The sequence below is a fragment of the Lipotes vexillifer genome, unplaced genomic scaffold (genome assembly GCF_000442215.2).
Source record: "Lipotes vexillifer unplaced genomic scaffold, Lipotes_vexillifer_v1.1 scaffold311, whole genome shotgun sequence".
NCBI classification, from domain to species: domain Eukaryota; kingdom Metazoa; phylum Chordata; class Mammalia; order Artiodactyla; family Lipotidae; genus Lipotes; species Lipotes vexillifer.
Window position 1 is genome coordinate 2,501,873 of NW_006791012.1, and position 13,312 is coordinate 2,515,184.

The 13,312-nt window shown below is 50.1% G+C and overlaps 1 protein-coding gene across 5 annotated transcripts in view; it reads right to left on the reverse strand.

Moving 5' to 3' along the window:
* MEIS1 (Meis homeobox 1) overlaps positions 1-10,811 on the reverse strand; it is a 140,041-nt gene extending 129,230 nt beyond the window's left edge. For 4 of the 5 annotated variants that reach the window (XM_007464097.1, XM_007464096.1, XM_007464100.1 and 1 more), the window contains exons 1-6: positions 10,602-10,613; positions 8,524-8,750; positions 6,098-6,239; positions 5,516-5,566; positions 4,664-4,714; positions 3,109-3,255 (exon numbers count right to left, since the gene is read on the reverse strand). In XM_007464097.1, coding sequence (XP_007464159.1) covers positions 3,109-3,255; positions 4,664-4,714; positions 5,516-5,566; positions 6,098-6,239; positions 8,524-8,750; positions 10,602-10,613 — 630 coding nt within the window. Of the gene's footprint in view, positions 1-3,108; positions 3,256-4,663; positions 4,715-5,515; positions 5,567-6,097; positions 6,240-8,523; positions 8,751-10,601 lie in introns of all 5 variants that reach the window. The other variant, XM_007464098.1, reaches the window with a different exon arrangement.
* Between the last annotated feature and the right edge of the window lie 2,501 nt (positions 10,812-13,312).

Here is a 13,312-nt window from a genome sequence, read left to right on the forward strand (position 1 = left end):
CCCGCCTCCCCTCGCCCTGCGTCCTTCTCTATCGCCAACCAGGCTCAGCCCTGGCCTCGACGCCTCGCACGGTGGCCCCCTCCGCGCCCTCCCGGGGTCTCAGCACGGCCCCGGTGCCCCTCGCTGCTCCCAGGCCCTGGGCGTCGGGGTCGTCCGTGCCAAGCGGGGGGCATAGCAGTCGGGAGAGGGCGCCCGGGAGGCCTGCGCCCGCGGGCGGTGACTCTCGGGCCTGGGACTTCGGGGTCTGGGAGCGGGAGTGGGGGGCAGGGAGTTGAGAGTGGGGTGGGAGCGGGATTACGGCTTCGACTGGCGTCTTAATCTGATAAGAAAAAAAAAACAAAAACAAAAAAATACCACCAAACTAACGACACTACAAGGCCAAGCAGATTTCCGCCGACTTAGCCCTCCGGGAAACCGGCTGGTATCAAAGTCGTGGATCCCAAGTCCCCGCGCCGGTGGCAGCCTTCGCGCCCTCCGAGAAGAGTAAAGTAAAATAAACCGCGCAGCCATCAGGCCCTAGAGACAGAGGGGTTAATGAGCTAACGAGGCCCCGCGCTCGCACCACACCTGAAGCATCCAGCCCCGCAGCGCACACTCCACCGGGGCTCAGACTGGCTGGGCCGCATTCGCAGACAGGTGGCGAGGCCGTCCTTTCCGGGCCCGGCCCCCGGGGACCGACGAGCCGGCTCCAGTTGGGAGCACTGGCGCCCACCTGGCGGCCCTAGTGCCTCGTCCCTCCGTCCCCAACTCCCAGGACAGGGGACTCCACCCCGCGGCCGAGGCGCACAGTCCCGCGTGCTCCCCGCGCTCTGCGCGCCCCTCCCCAAAGGGAGCCCAGGCACTCCCGCTCCTGGCTCCAGGGGAACGGACAATTCCAAAGCACAAGCTTGGGGTTTGCTGCCCTACGACCAACGGAGACTTCGGTGAGCCCGAGGGGTCACGCGAGTGCGCCCACGCGCACAGGCCAACGGCGCCACGAGCTCAGCCAGAGCTGCGAAGCCCACTTGTAGGCGGCGGGAGAGGGACGCACACTGCTCATTTTATAGGTGGGGAGGTGAATAAAGTGCGAACTTTTATCCAAGACCACTACCTACCAATCTGCGTATCTCAAATAAAGGTAACTGAGTAACACCCCGAACTCTGGTCCTTTATCTTTGACTTTAATAAAATAATGATTCGATGAGAAAACGGGGTATAAATCTTCATTTTGGAGGCAATTAAAGTGTTGATTTCATTCACGCCCCTAAGCGATTCTTGTAATTTGCTCAGATAGCTTTATGTACCCAGCACTCCGGAGCTTTTAGAATCCCATTTTCTAGTTAGGCTTGTTGGATTACAATTTTTATTCAACAGCAGTTACCCGAGGGTTCCTCAGCGGAATCTGCATTTAACAGCTCCGGGGTGAGGCCTGGCGGCCTGAACCAGGCGGGAGGCCGGGCAGCTGGCGGGGCCGGGACCCGGAGCCGCCTGCAGGTTTCCCACCTCGGTGGGGACGCTCCAGGATCGCCCAGGCTGCCTGTTCCGAGTGTTGTCTACACTGCCGAAAGTTTGCAACTCGCCAAATAGTAGGAAGGACCCGGCGCGTTGGCGCTTTCAAATCTCAGCTTTGCCTGCCTTCCACTCCTCGTGGGAAAAGGAGGAATTCAGCCTCTGCCGCGGGGTTACCCAGAGAAATCCAAGCTGGGAATTTTTTTTAAGGGGGTGATATGGAAAGAAGCAAACTTTAAGATGACACCAAGACCGAGGAGTCGGGCATTCCGGCAAGGAGTCTGCAAGGCAGCCGCTGGCCAACCGTGATCATGGTAGAGCTTGCAAAGAAAACTCTGCATGACTGGCTGTCCTTTGGCCTAACAAAGGCAGGCTGCTCTCTCGCCCAAGACGGGGCTCACGTGCCAAGTCAGAAAGAGAAACAACTCTGGGCCTTCACTTATAGGTGGAGAAGCACAGGAGGCCCGCCACCCAAATCTTTAGACGCGGTGCCACAATTCGCAACTGAGAGCTGTCCTGAGCCCTGTTTCATCTCACCCACTCCTCACGTTTTCACTTTCGGTGCATTTTTGCAACTCCTCTGGACCAATCCAGAGATACAGCGACAGGAGAGAGAAAGAGGGAGAGAGAGAGAGAGGGAGAGGGAGAGCGGGGAGAGAGAGGAGAGAGAGACTGGGAGCAAACATCGGTGTTGGGCTGAGAGAGAAATCCCCCCCAGCAACTCCAAATAAAAGTCGTCCCCACTTAGCAAAGCAGCGGAAGAAGGGCCTGGAGGGAGGATGAGAGAGGAGGGGGTGAAGCAAGCAGAGGCCGGCAGTTCAGAGCAGGGCGGCGCGAGGTCCTCCACCCGCCACACTGAGGGAGTCCCGGGGCGCCCCTGTCGCTGACACTTCCAAAAGCTGCCAACCCAGAGGGCCCAGAGCACGTACCAGCTGGAGGATGAGTGGAAAGGAGGAGGAGAAACGTCCATATTTATCTGTTTTTATAACCTCGGCCTGGTCTTATTTTTTCTATTAAGTACAATAAAATGGGCGAGCTTGCAGCGAGCACTGCACAAAGCAATGTTCAGTGAGGTCTAGAAGCGTTCGGCCGAGGAAAACTGACAAGACAGGCTAATGAACCGTATAGACAGGGAGAAAATAGCCAGCATTTGCTAGATTTCAAACCCTCCCTGTCTCTCTAAGACCACCTATCTTGGGTTTATTCCTAATAAAATAAGAAATAAGCAGACCCTACCCTTTTCTTCGAGATAGAAGGGGGGAAAAAATGCTCCAGAACAAAGCCCTACAATCAGAGGCGGTCACTGGCAGTTAACACTCCCATTATTATAGAGGGTAAATAAAATAAAGACAAAAATTAAAAGCGACAAGAAACAGGTCAAGTTTGCAGGCAAAGCTTTTACAAGCTCATCTCTCCAGGTCGAATCCCAGAGCCAGCCTTAATGAAGCAATAATAGCCACATTATTCAAAAATTTTCATTTCGATGGAAATGTATCTAAAAGGGACTTAATCATATGCAAATAATAAAAGGAGGTGGTAGTGACCCAGCAAGCAATATGCATACAGTTTTTAGTTTTTTTTTTTTTTCTCCCAGGGATGTTGAAATTGAAAAGCGCGTACCTGGTCAGTTAGATTTGCTGATCTCGTTATATCTTCACTGTCTGATTTTGATCCTCCTTCTCTATCGTCTATCACCAAATCGATAGGCATTTTCCCTTTCAAACAGCTAATATACCGGTGGCAGAAATTGTCACATAATTCGTGTACCTACATTATGACAGAAATTTAAAAAATGGAAATATAATCAGAAGTTCATAAATGACATTGACAAGTGCAATCCACCCCCCTTGTGAGATCCAAACTTCTAAATAGGGGAAACACAGGGCAATTGTCCTCCAGAGACCCTCAGACGCATCCAGAATTAGGAATAACTTTCTTTTCTTGCAAAATAGAGATATCGCAGAAAATTGACAGTGACAAGATGATTCACAGGCTACAACATATTCAACACCCGTGTTAAATTCATCGGCTCCCGGGGCTGTGGCCATTAGAGAGGTGACCTGCGTGGGTGACACTTAAGGTAAACTATTTAATTTCGTCCAGTTACTTTATCAGAAATTCTTTTCCAACATGTCTAAGAAAAAATTTATATGTATATATATATATATATATATATATATATAGTCTCCAAAGGACCAGTACTGTGTTGGTATAGGATATATGCCTGAAAACCCAAGTCCCTGTAACATTTGTCATTAGGGTTTCTATCTATAAGAAGCATATTTTATGATGCTTCCTCGAAAAAAAAAAAAAAAGACTCATGATATGGGGGAAAAACCCTACAGCCACAAAAAGTTATCGAATTGATTTTTTTTTTTAAAAAAAAGGATGCTTCAAAATATTTAGGCATAAGTGGAGTGGTCTCTTACAGGACCCAGGCATCACTGACATGCAAAAATTCACAAGAAGCCCCAGTGTGCTTGCAATTTAATGTTAGTTTGAATTCCAATGCATTAAGTTTTTATTGCTGAGATTTATGGAACAGCTAGCAAAATCACGTTATCCCACACCCTTTCTTGAGTGTGAAGGTGGGGTGTGTGCAGGATTCTCAGATTCAAGCAGTTGACACAACTATCAACTCTGCTTTGTCTCTGCAGGACGGTTAAAGTGCCTCCCCCACCCACTCCTCCGGACTCCCTGCCTCATTTTCCTCCTCCCCTTCTGCCTCTCCCCTGTGTCTGACCTGCCGCTGCTCTCAGACTGTCTTCCAGAAACTCACTAAAACTAAACAAAACTTTTCCCCCTCAGAGGCAGCAAAGAAGAGGAGGAGGTAGAAGAGAAGAGACCACAGAGGTATATAACCTGCAAGCAAACTCACAACAGCATTCTCAATATCAAAGGGGATGCCTAGAATTGCAACTATTTATACAAAGCCAGCAAGGTATTAAGAATGAATACAAGGCTAGGGCGTTCGTGACCCCGGTTTTAGTGGCTAAAATTGTAATTAAACCGCAAAGAGAAATGGACGCTAAGATTGGCCTTGACACTAATTACCAGAAAGAAAGTCATTTATGCAAATGTCTCAGAAGCCTGAACTTCAGCCATTCTGAACCCTCCCCCTCTGTGTGTTTGGGCATGAGGGAGAAGCAAAAGGAGAGAAAGCTAGAGAAATTACCTTCTCTAATTCCAACAGATGAAACCTTAATACTTGTATGGCTTGAATCATCTGCAAAGATACAAAAAGAATGAGCGCCCCATTCCTAGTTTGCAGAAAATTGGCTGTTGCAGCTCTAACATCGCCAGCCTCCCCCCACCCCCCAAATAGAGTTATTTTGATTTATGGCAATAACACTAAAGCTTAACAGCAGCGAGTGGGTACCATCTAGAGGTTTATATTTCTTAAGGAGAAAAAAATAGCTAAAACAACAACGAAGCATCTAAGGGGGGATCATAAACCTTCTCCTCCCCTAGGGCTCCCCCCCCTTTCTCAGCCCCACTGCCCCTACCCCACCCCCAAAGGGCCGCACCCCTCGACTAGGTGTTTCCTTGCAAGGAGTGCACGGAAAATATTCCCAACAGTCCCCAGACTGTGGCTTTTCACACTGCAAACTTTCTGCCACCTTCTGCACACCTTTCAGATAAACTGGTGGTTTGGGGCCTCTGGCCCGGTCGCTGTCCTCATGACGCGACTTTGAGGGCTGGGAAGTCCGCAAAGTTTAAGCACACACGCTGACAGGGCCGGAGATAAATCCCCGGGCTGATTAGAGCCGCGCTGCCCGGCTGTCATAAAAAACAAAGCTCGCGTTTCCCCGCGCCGGCTTGCCCGGCCCCTCTCGAGGTGAATTTACTTCCCCGGGACCTTGTCCCGGACCACTTGCGGGTGGATGGAAACCTTTGCAGCCCACTTGCAGATAGGGGAAGACCGGTCTAGAAACCTCAGGGCTCTCAAAGTAAAGCTTGGGAGGAGGGGAGATTTGGGGGGTGGGGAGGGAAGGTGGGAGGAGGGGAGCAAGGGGTCCGCTCTTACCAAGTTATCCAGTTCTGGATTAGAAGAAAATAGAGGTTTTTCTGCGCGAATCTAAATACAAGTGAGAAGGGGTGGGGGAGAAAGAAACATTTGAAATCTGGTCGCCTTCCTAGTTTCTTGCCTCATTACACTGTCGGGGGCAGGATGTAACCTCCGGGAGAGGCTCTGTGACACCGAGTTCGTCCCGTGCAGAAACCCTTCAATGTGAGTCAAAGAATCCGAAAACAAGCCCAGAGCACAGGGTTACTTCTCCCAGCAACTGCGCTTCTAAGACATCGCTGCCCAGCTCGCCAAGTCCAAGGCAGCTCCTGCGCGTGGGCTTTGGGGTTGCATTTTACAGACTGAGCTTTCTGCGTCGGGTTAGGTAGCTGGAGTGGGTAAGAACTGGGGTGATTTTCAGGCGTCCGCAAAGACACTCATTGAGGAGGAAAAGCTCAGAAGATGTGACAGGCCTGGCTTAGGGCGGACTGTTCGCTGGTTACTTTTGCAAATGTGCTGGGTGGGAGGGAGGGAGGTTCTTTTCTTTTCTTTCTTTCTTTTACTTTTTTTTTCTTTTACTTTTGAAACATTGATTTTGCTGACCTGTTTGGCGAACACGGCTATATCTTCATTGAATGACTCTGACGAGCAGACGTCCCCGCCCGCCACCCCCGGCTCGCGGGGGGTACAAGTAGCTAATTCACATTTCTCAAAAATCAGTGCTAAGAGAGGGAAGAGGGGGTGTCTGCAAGAAAATACAACAGTCACAAACAACACAATGGTTAGTCCCGCGGCAGTGAAAAAAGGCGCCCAAGAAAAACAGCAGGACGAGCTCAAGGCGGGGACCCCCTCCCTGATTTTGTCATCTACTTGTTCCCCTTCCCCCACGCCCCCAGGTGACTGCTCACCTCCCCTTCCTCTTTGGGCCCCCGAAGTCGGAGGCCCTAAGCCATGGACCGTATCTGAGGATCGGTTCACCATATCTGGCCGGAGAAATTGGTAACATTTGCTAAGAATAAAACCCAAGCGGTTCCAGCAGCCATTTTGAATTAAGTTTCCCACCCCGACCGGCCCTCGTCCCTCCTCTGCACATCCAGGACCTGCAGGGGGGGAAAGGCGCGGGGCACAGGGTGTGGGAAAGCTCTTTCAAGTGGGTTCCTCCAAGGCCATCTCTCGCGAAGCCCAAGGCTCTGGGGATCTTGGTGGCAGGCGCTCAGCTAACTTGGGGAAAGGACCTCTCTGGTTGTGGGACCGACTGTCAGAGGACTGCATCTCCCAATCCCGACCTCACGGCTCTCGGAGAGCAAGAGGGCTTCTCCTCGGCTCCCTGCACACCTCCCTCCCTTCGCCGATGGTCCCCACCGCCCCCCAAAGAAAGTTCCTTCAAATGTTCCTGCGGTCAAGCCTTTCATTTTTGTTCCTGCATAATGCCAAAGCAGCTAGTATCACGAGGGGCCTAGATGTCGCTTATCCCAGCCCATCAAAAAAAAAAAAAAAAAAAAAAAAAACAACCCTCTCATGCCCGAGAGAAGGTGGGCTCGGTGGAGGCCAGGCGTTTGGCACGTGTGGAGCAGATGGACGGGTGAAAAGGCTGCTCTTTCCAAGAGCTTCACAGTCACACAAAATTTCTCTCTAAAATTCGCCAGCAGACTACCTGCTTCATATCTCAGCTGTGCCCTTAGAGCAATGTGTCTTTTGCTTTAGTTTCTTCATCTGAATGAAGGGAAAACTAGTAATGGCCATCCTGAGGAAGAGCAGTAAGGATGAACCCACATACCTGGCACAGTGGAGTCACCTGAAAAACGTCGGCTGTTCTCATTATCGTTTGTAACAACAGCCGGTTACACAGCATTTCTCTTGCTAACTTACCCCAAAGGCCGCTCCTGGAAGCCTGTGCTCCTCTGGGTGCAGAAAAAAAAAAAAAAAAAAAAAAAGCCTCCTCTAATGCCCAAAGAGGTGTCTCAAGTCTTTTATTAGCTCTCACAGCCCAGCTGGGAATTTAACAGTTTGGGGTCCTTTTCAAAAAGCTTCCCCAAATGTTCTGTCCCGGAGCCTAAACGATTTGCAGTTAACAACACTGCGGAGAGGACGCTGGGATTAAAACAAGCCCATCGCACAAGGGACCAGAAGATCAAGCAGAAAGGGTTTTCAGCCAGGGAGGGTCAGTGTTGACTGATTTTTTTTTTTAAGAAGAAATAAATAAAAATAAAAGTGGCTGCAAAGTAAAAAGAGGTCCCCCAATACATCAGCACACAGTAGGCACAAGTGACTTTCAGAGGGTTTTACCAGTCCAGGGTCTAACCCAAGGGCCCGGGAGAACACGGTGTGAACTGCAGCGGAAGACGACACCGACCCGAGAGCACCCCGCATCTACTTCTAAATCCTGCAGGTTTCGCCTTTGAACACAAAGTCCTAAAACGGCTAGAAGTTTCTTAAGGTCTGTGACAATTCAGAGCGAGCTCCTCTCCTTGACTACAGTGGTCAAACTCCCTAAATGCAAAGCATGTTCCCCCTTGCCTGACCTGCAACTGGCCTGCCTTGATTTTATTGTGCGGTGGCAGAGCCAGCATACGGTGGCTGAGTAAACTTAGCAAGCCAGAACAATCAGTGGCTTAAAAGATTTTCCTTTAAACTAAAAGTTTCGTTCCAACACAAAGGCGCCTACGTTTAGAAACCCCCAACACTCTCCCTGCGAAGTCAAGCGAGTGAGGACTCCAACCCGCTGAGCTACCGAGCCGGGGTCTGGGGGGACGAGGGACATTTGGCAACTTCTGCACGGCGACCCTTCCGCGGGCATAGCCTCGGCGGAGCGGGGCGCTGGACTGGCGCGGAGCGTGTGCGGAGATGGGGGCGGGGGGGCGTCTGGGATGGCAGGCCGCTTCCCCCAAATCTTCACGCAAAGCGAATGAAAAGTCACCAAATAATGTACCTCCAATCCAGAGAGCTCTGGCTTTCCTCTTACTGAGGGCAAAGGGAAATAGAGAAAGCATCGCCTCTCAACTGCTTAGTCTGCTGCCCGTCGTACCTACCCATAAATGGCATCTTTATCTCTCTTTAAAGCGTCATTGACGGAGGAACCCATGCTGGGAGCCATGGCGTTGGTGTGAGCTGTGTGCGGATACTGATGCGAGTGCAGAGGAGGCCCGTGGTTCAGGTGGTGGACGGGCTGCATGGACCTGGCCGCGTGCGGGTCCCCATACATCGTGGAGGGGATGCCTACTCCATCCATGCCCCCGTAATGGGGTAGATCGTCGTACTGCATGACAAACAGGAGAGAAACAGGTTCAGAAGTCCAGGCAGGCAAATGGGGGAACGGCAGGGCACGGAGCTTATATAATGTCAGTCCAGCTGGATCCTTCAACCCCGAATTCGGTGGCCTTGCATCTCTGAGGTTGATTTCTCATTAAAAAAATATTTTTAGAAGTAAAATTTCTAGGATTCTCGGTAAGACTCGGCTAGATTGAATGGTCTTGCCCTAACTTGTGTCCCTATCAACTAGCCAGAAATTCAGGATCCTTTGGCAAAAAAGGAAGGAAGAAAGAAGGAAGAAAGGGAGGCATTCTCCCGGAGGGCAGAAGGTAAAACGTGCACGTCTCTAGAGGAGGAAATTCAAAATCACAATAATAAAACATGCCAGGACAGTACAGCAAACCTGCCTAGTTTCACAGACCCTTCCCATCAGGGGGAATTAAAAAAAAAAAAAAGTTACGATGGGAACAGCTAAGCCAAGCACGTGAATTCAGACAGGCTTCTCATTTTATTTCCCTGCCAGCGTGGGGTTAGGCAGTCCTGCAAGACACTGCATTTCCTTTGCTCTCCAAGACAAACTCTGCTAAATCATACAAAACTAACTGGCTCCCTTATAAGTGAAACTCAGAGAAGGGTAGCTTCTCTTCAACATCGGGGCTGAATTTAGAATTGGGCAATATTCCCCTCAAGTTAAAGAAAATGTATAGTTGGAGCAATTATTCTATTTTTTCTATTCTTATGAACTTTCCCCCTAGACTAGATGTCTGTGAGCTAAATGTTAGTCATCAGGTTTAAAGCAAATTTAAAAGTAAATGCACATTCAACCCCCCCATCTTCCTTCTCCAGAAAAACTACTTTCATATTGTCATTACTTTTGTGTGCAAAATTTAGCTATTTAGGTTTTCCTCTTTGCTTCATTTCAGGCATGTTCTTTTCCCAAGATTTGGAGGCGCCGAGAGTGAAATGATTTTCAAAGAAAAGAGGAATTGCCACTTTCATCTCCTTCAAGCCAGAGGTGTGAAAAGAGTTTGGAAGAACACTGACATTTGCCTGAACCAAAGGAGTAAAGAAAAAATGTGTCAGCCTAGTAACTTTCTTTTGCAAACAGGGCTTTGAGGGCCAGGGCACAAATTATGCAAGGAAGGCTTTTTGTAGACCCCCTTTCTTTTAAGAAACTACCTCTGTTGGGTTGTCATTGTCTCACTTTACTCTCACTACATTTCCATTCAAATAGGAATATTGGGGAAATTAGTATTGCATTTTTAAAGTGAGTAGTTGTGTGCTTAGTATCCAATTAGTGCAGGGCTCTTCTAAGAAAAACTTACAAAGTATTACCTTGCATAAAAAACCATGTACATTAAAATTACTTTAAAAAGATGAATGCTTTCCGACCCCCAAAACCGTTGTACTATGACAAAGTTATTTGTTTAAAAATGCTAAATACTTTCAGTGATATTGAAGATGAGCATAATCAATAACATATCAGAAGTTTCTAGCTGCTTATTTTAATTTAAAACTAGCCTTAAACTTCTGCTCCTTGAATGCTCACGCTATATAACATTAGGTATCTAGCGCTGTTGGTTTCTGTTTTTTAAACAGATGATTGCCCGAGCTTGTATTTTTATTTATATAGCTGCTGGTTAGGAATCTATAGAAAACTTGATTACTTGAATTAACAATTACATGTTAATATACATAAGTCTACAAACGCATTGAATAAATCCTCTCGCTTTAGGCCACGGCTTTAGGAGCCTCATTCAAAAAGACAGAGAAAAAAGGAAACTTTTTAGCAGTGTCTTTCAGCCACGTTTCAATTTAACCTCACATTTGAGTTCCACAATTGTTTTTTAATACGTACCCTTTGCGCCATCGGCCTCCCTGGCTCCCTTCCTACTTCAACTTCTAATATATCCTCTTTAAGGCCAGTGTGAAAAGAAACAAATACGTAAACACCCCCGGAAAAAAAAATAAAAAGCACGACGAAAAATCCCTTAACGTCTCCAGCAACGTGAGCTACTGGTCCCAGATCTTCGGTCTATGGGACCTGAAGCAAAGCTCCCGAGTCACTGAGCATAAAAGCGCTCCGTTTCCAAGACAGCAGCGGGGGCAAAAAAAAAGCAGATCTTCTCTCCCCAAAAAATCAGTTAAAAAAAAAAAAGCGCCCCTCAGACCCAACTACCAAATCTCATGGCTTTCTGCCACTCCGGCTGTCAATCACAGGCGAGGTTGTCAACGTGGTGAATGAATGATCATCCGCTCAGTCTTCTTCTGGTCAGAACACCTCAAATGTTAATATTCAAATGCACAAAGCCCTAGCGCTCGCTTCCCTTGAATCAGTCCTAATTCCTAATCAGTTTCTCTCTTCTCTCGCTCGCTCTTTCTCTCTCTCTCTCTCTCTCTCTCTCTCCCTCTCTCCCTCCCTCCCTCCTGAAGAATGACACATGACATCTGCACACAGGTGAAGCCTAGAGATGCTGTTCTCTTCAAAGTGAGCTTACAGTTGCTTCTGTCTCCTCTCTCTCTCCTCTCTCTCTTCTCTCTCTCTCTCTCTCCCCCTCTCTCTCTCTCTCTCTCTCTCTCTCTCTCTCCCTCTTTGCAACTGCTGCACTGGAGGGAGATTAGAGGAGGAGGGTTAAAAAAAATGTCTGTCTGAGTTTGTCTTAAAGGAGCCACGATCGATGCTGCCCGCTTGCAGTCCCCGTGCGTGTGTAAAGTGTGTGTTGCACAGGCGGAGAGGTGGATTCCGACCAGAATGCTAGAACCCGGAAGTAGTGGTGGCCATAACAGGTCGCGTCTTACACAATGCATTGGGCTGCAGCAAGTAGGCTCCTCGGCAGGGGTGGGTGCGCGAAGCGAGCTCTGGCCGCACTGGAGGGGCAGAGAGGCGCTCCATTAAATCGCACGCCCAGGCACAAACACCCACACACCCAGGGCACACGCGCACAAGCGCGGGTAGTAGACCCCGGCCGCCGGCTTTATTTTCCGTATTCTTTTCTCTCCCTCCCCCTCCAGACTCTCTCTCCAAAGCTCTCTTGAAATAGATTGGGAATAAAAGCGGGGCAGGCAGCAGCGGGAGTTATTTTGCACAGGGCTCCGTGGATTGACTTCCTGACTTTCCTCGAAATTATTGGGGTCTGCCAGTATTTTTCGGGGCGGAGGGGGGCTGGTGCAGAAAGTAGTGGATTCTTAGAACCAAACACACCACGTAGAAAAGTCAAACCAGGAGCGAAGAGGAGGAGGCGCAGGAACAGGGCTGGGAAAGGCTGTGCTAAGAAGTCCCGAGAACGTGGGGTGGAGATGGCTGGGGCTTTCTGCAGATCCACCTTAGAGGGTTTTTTTTTTTGCTGTCAGAGGTGGACACCCGGCCCAAGGAAAGGAAATGCTTGTGTTTTCTCACTTTGCGGATCTGGACGCCCCCACCTCCTAGTCCCGGAGGCCTCCAGCCCCAGCCCCGGCGTCCTGCGCAAAGTGAGAGAGGAAGGGAGGGAACAATGAGCCCAGAACCGGGAATGTGCCCCCAGCGCCTGTTTACAAACACGAAGCTATTTATGATCGCCGGAAAGCGAAACCCGACGCGGGCTCTGGGCAGCCCGACCTCGCGGGTGGAGCCCGGGCCAGGGAGCCGCGGGGAGGGAGGCTCTTTCTCCGGCCCGCTCCGGGCGAGGCGGCCGTGCGCCCAGGGCGCGGCGCGGCGCGGCGGGGTCGGCGCGCTCGTCTGGGGCTGCAGCCGCGCTGCCTTTGTCTTCGAGGCGCCGAGGGTCTCCGGCCTCGGCCACGCTCTTTCCCCGGCGACGCCCCGCGCTCTCCTCCCCATGCCCTTCTTCCCCCCACTCCTCTTTCCGATCCCCAGTCCGGCTCAGGGAAAACTCCCAGTGCCAAAGAAAAACAAATTCACTTCGGGGGCTGAGATTTCAGACAAAAAGCTGCCCCTACCCACAACTCGGAGGCCCCAACCAGCCCCTAATTTGAACTTTCTCCCTTTCAATACCTATTCTCCGGTTTAAGCAAACAAAAAATTCCTTTTCTTTACTCTCCCGCTCTAAACCTGCCCTTTATTAGTATATTATTATATTTATTATTTTCGTTTTTATTTTTCTGCCCGCCCGGCTCTGATCTGTCGAGATGGCTCAGCCGCAGCAGCTCGACCAGCGGGGCTGGAAACCTCACATCCCGGAGCAGGGCTCGCAGCTCGCTCGGCTCGGAGCACGATTTTTTTTTCCTCCCTCCAGTTGAAACCTCGCAGAAAACTCCCCCTGCGGTCGAGTGGAAAATGAGCTCACCCAAATCTCGGTAGGCAGCCGGGGAGGAGGGCTCGGCCAATCAGGAGACGCTCCCGCCAAGGCAGCAGCTTATTGGCTGCGGGGAAAATCAATTATCAAATAATCGATCAGCAGGGAGCTTCGATCTGCCGGGAAGGCAAACTGCCAGTCCGGATTCCCGCCCTGATTGTGGCCAAAAGGCTGACTCCCCCAAAGCAGCCGGCCCCTAGCTCCCATCGCCCCTACCCTCATCCCACCCCGCCAGCTGCGGACCAACCCAAAGCGGGGGAGGTGAAGAAAGGGGAAAGAG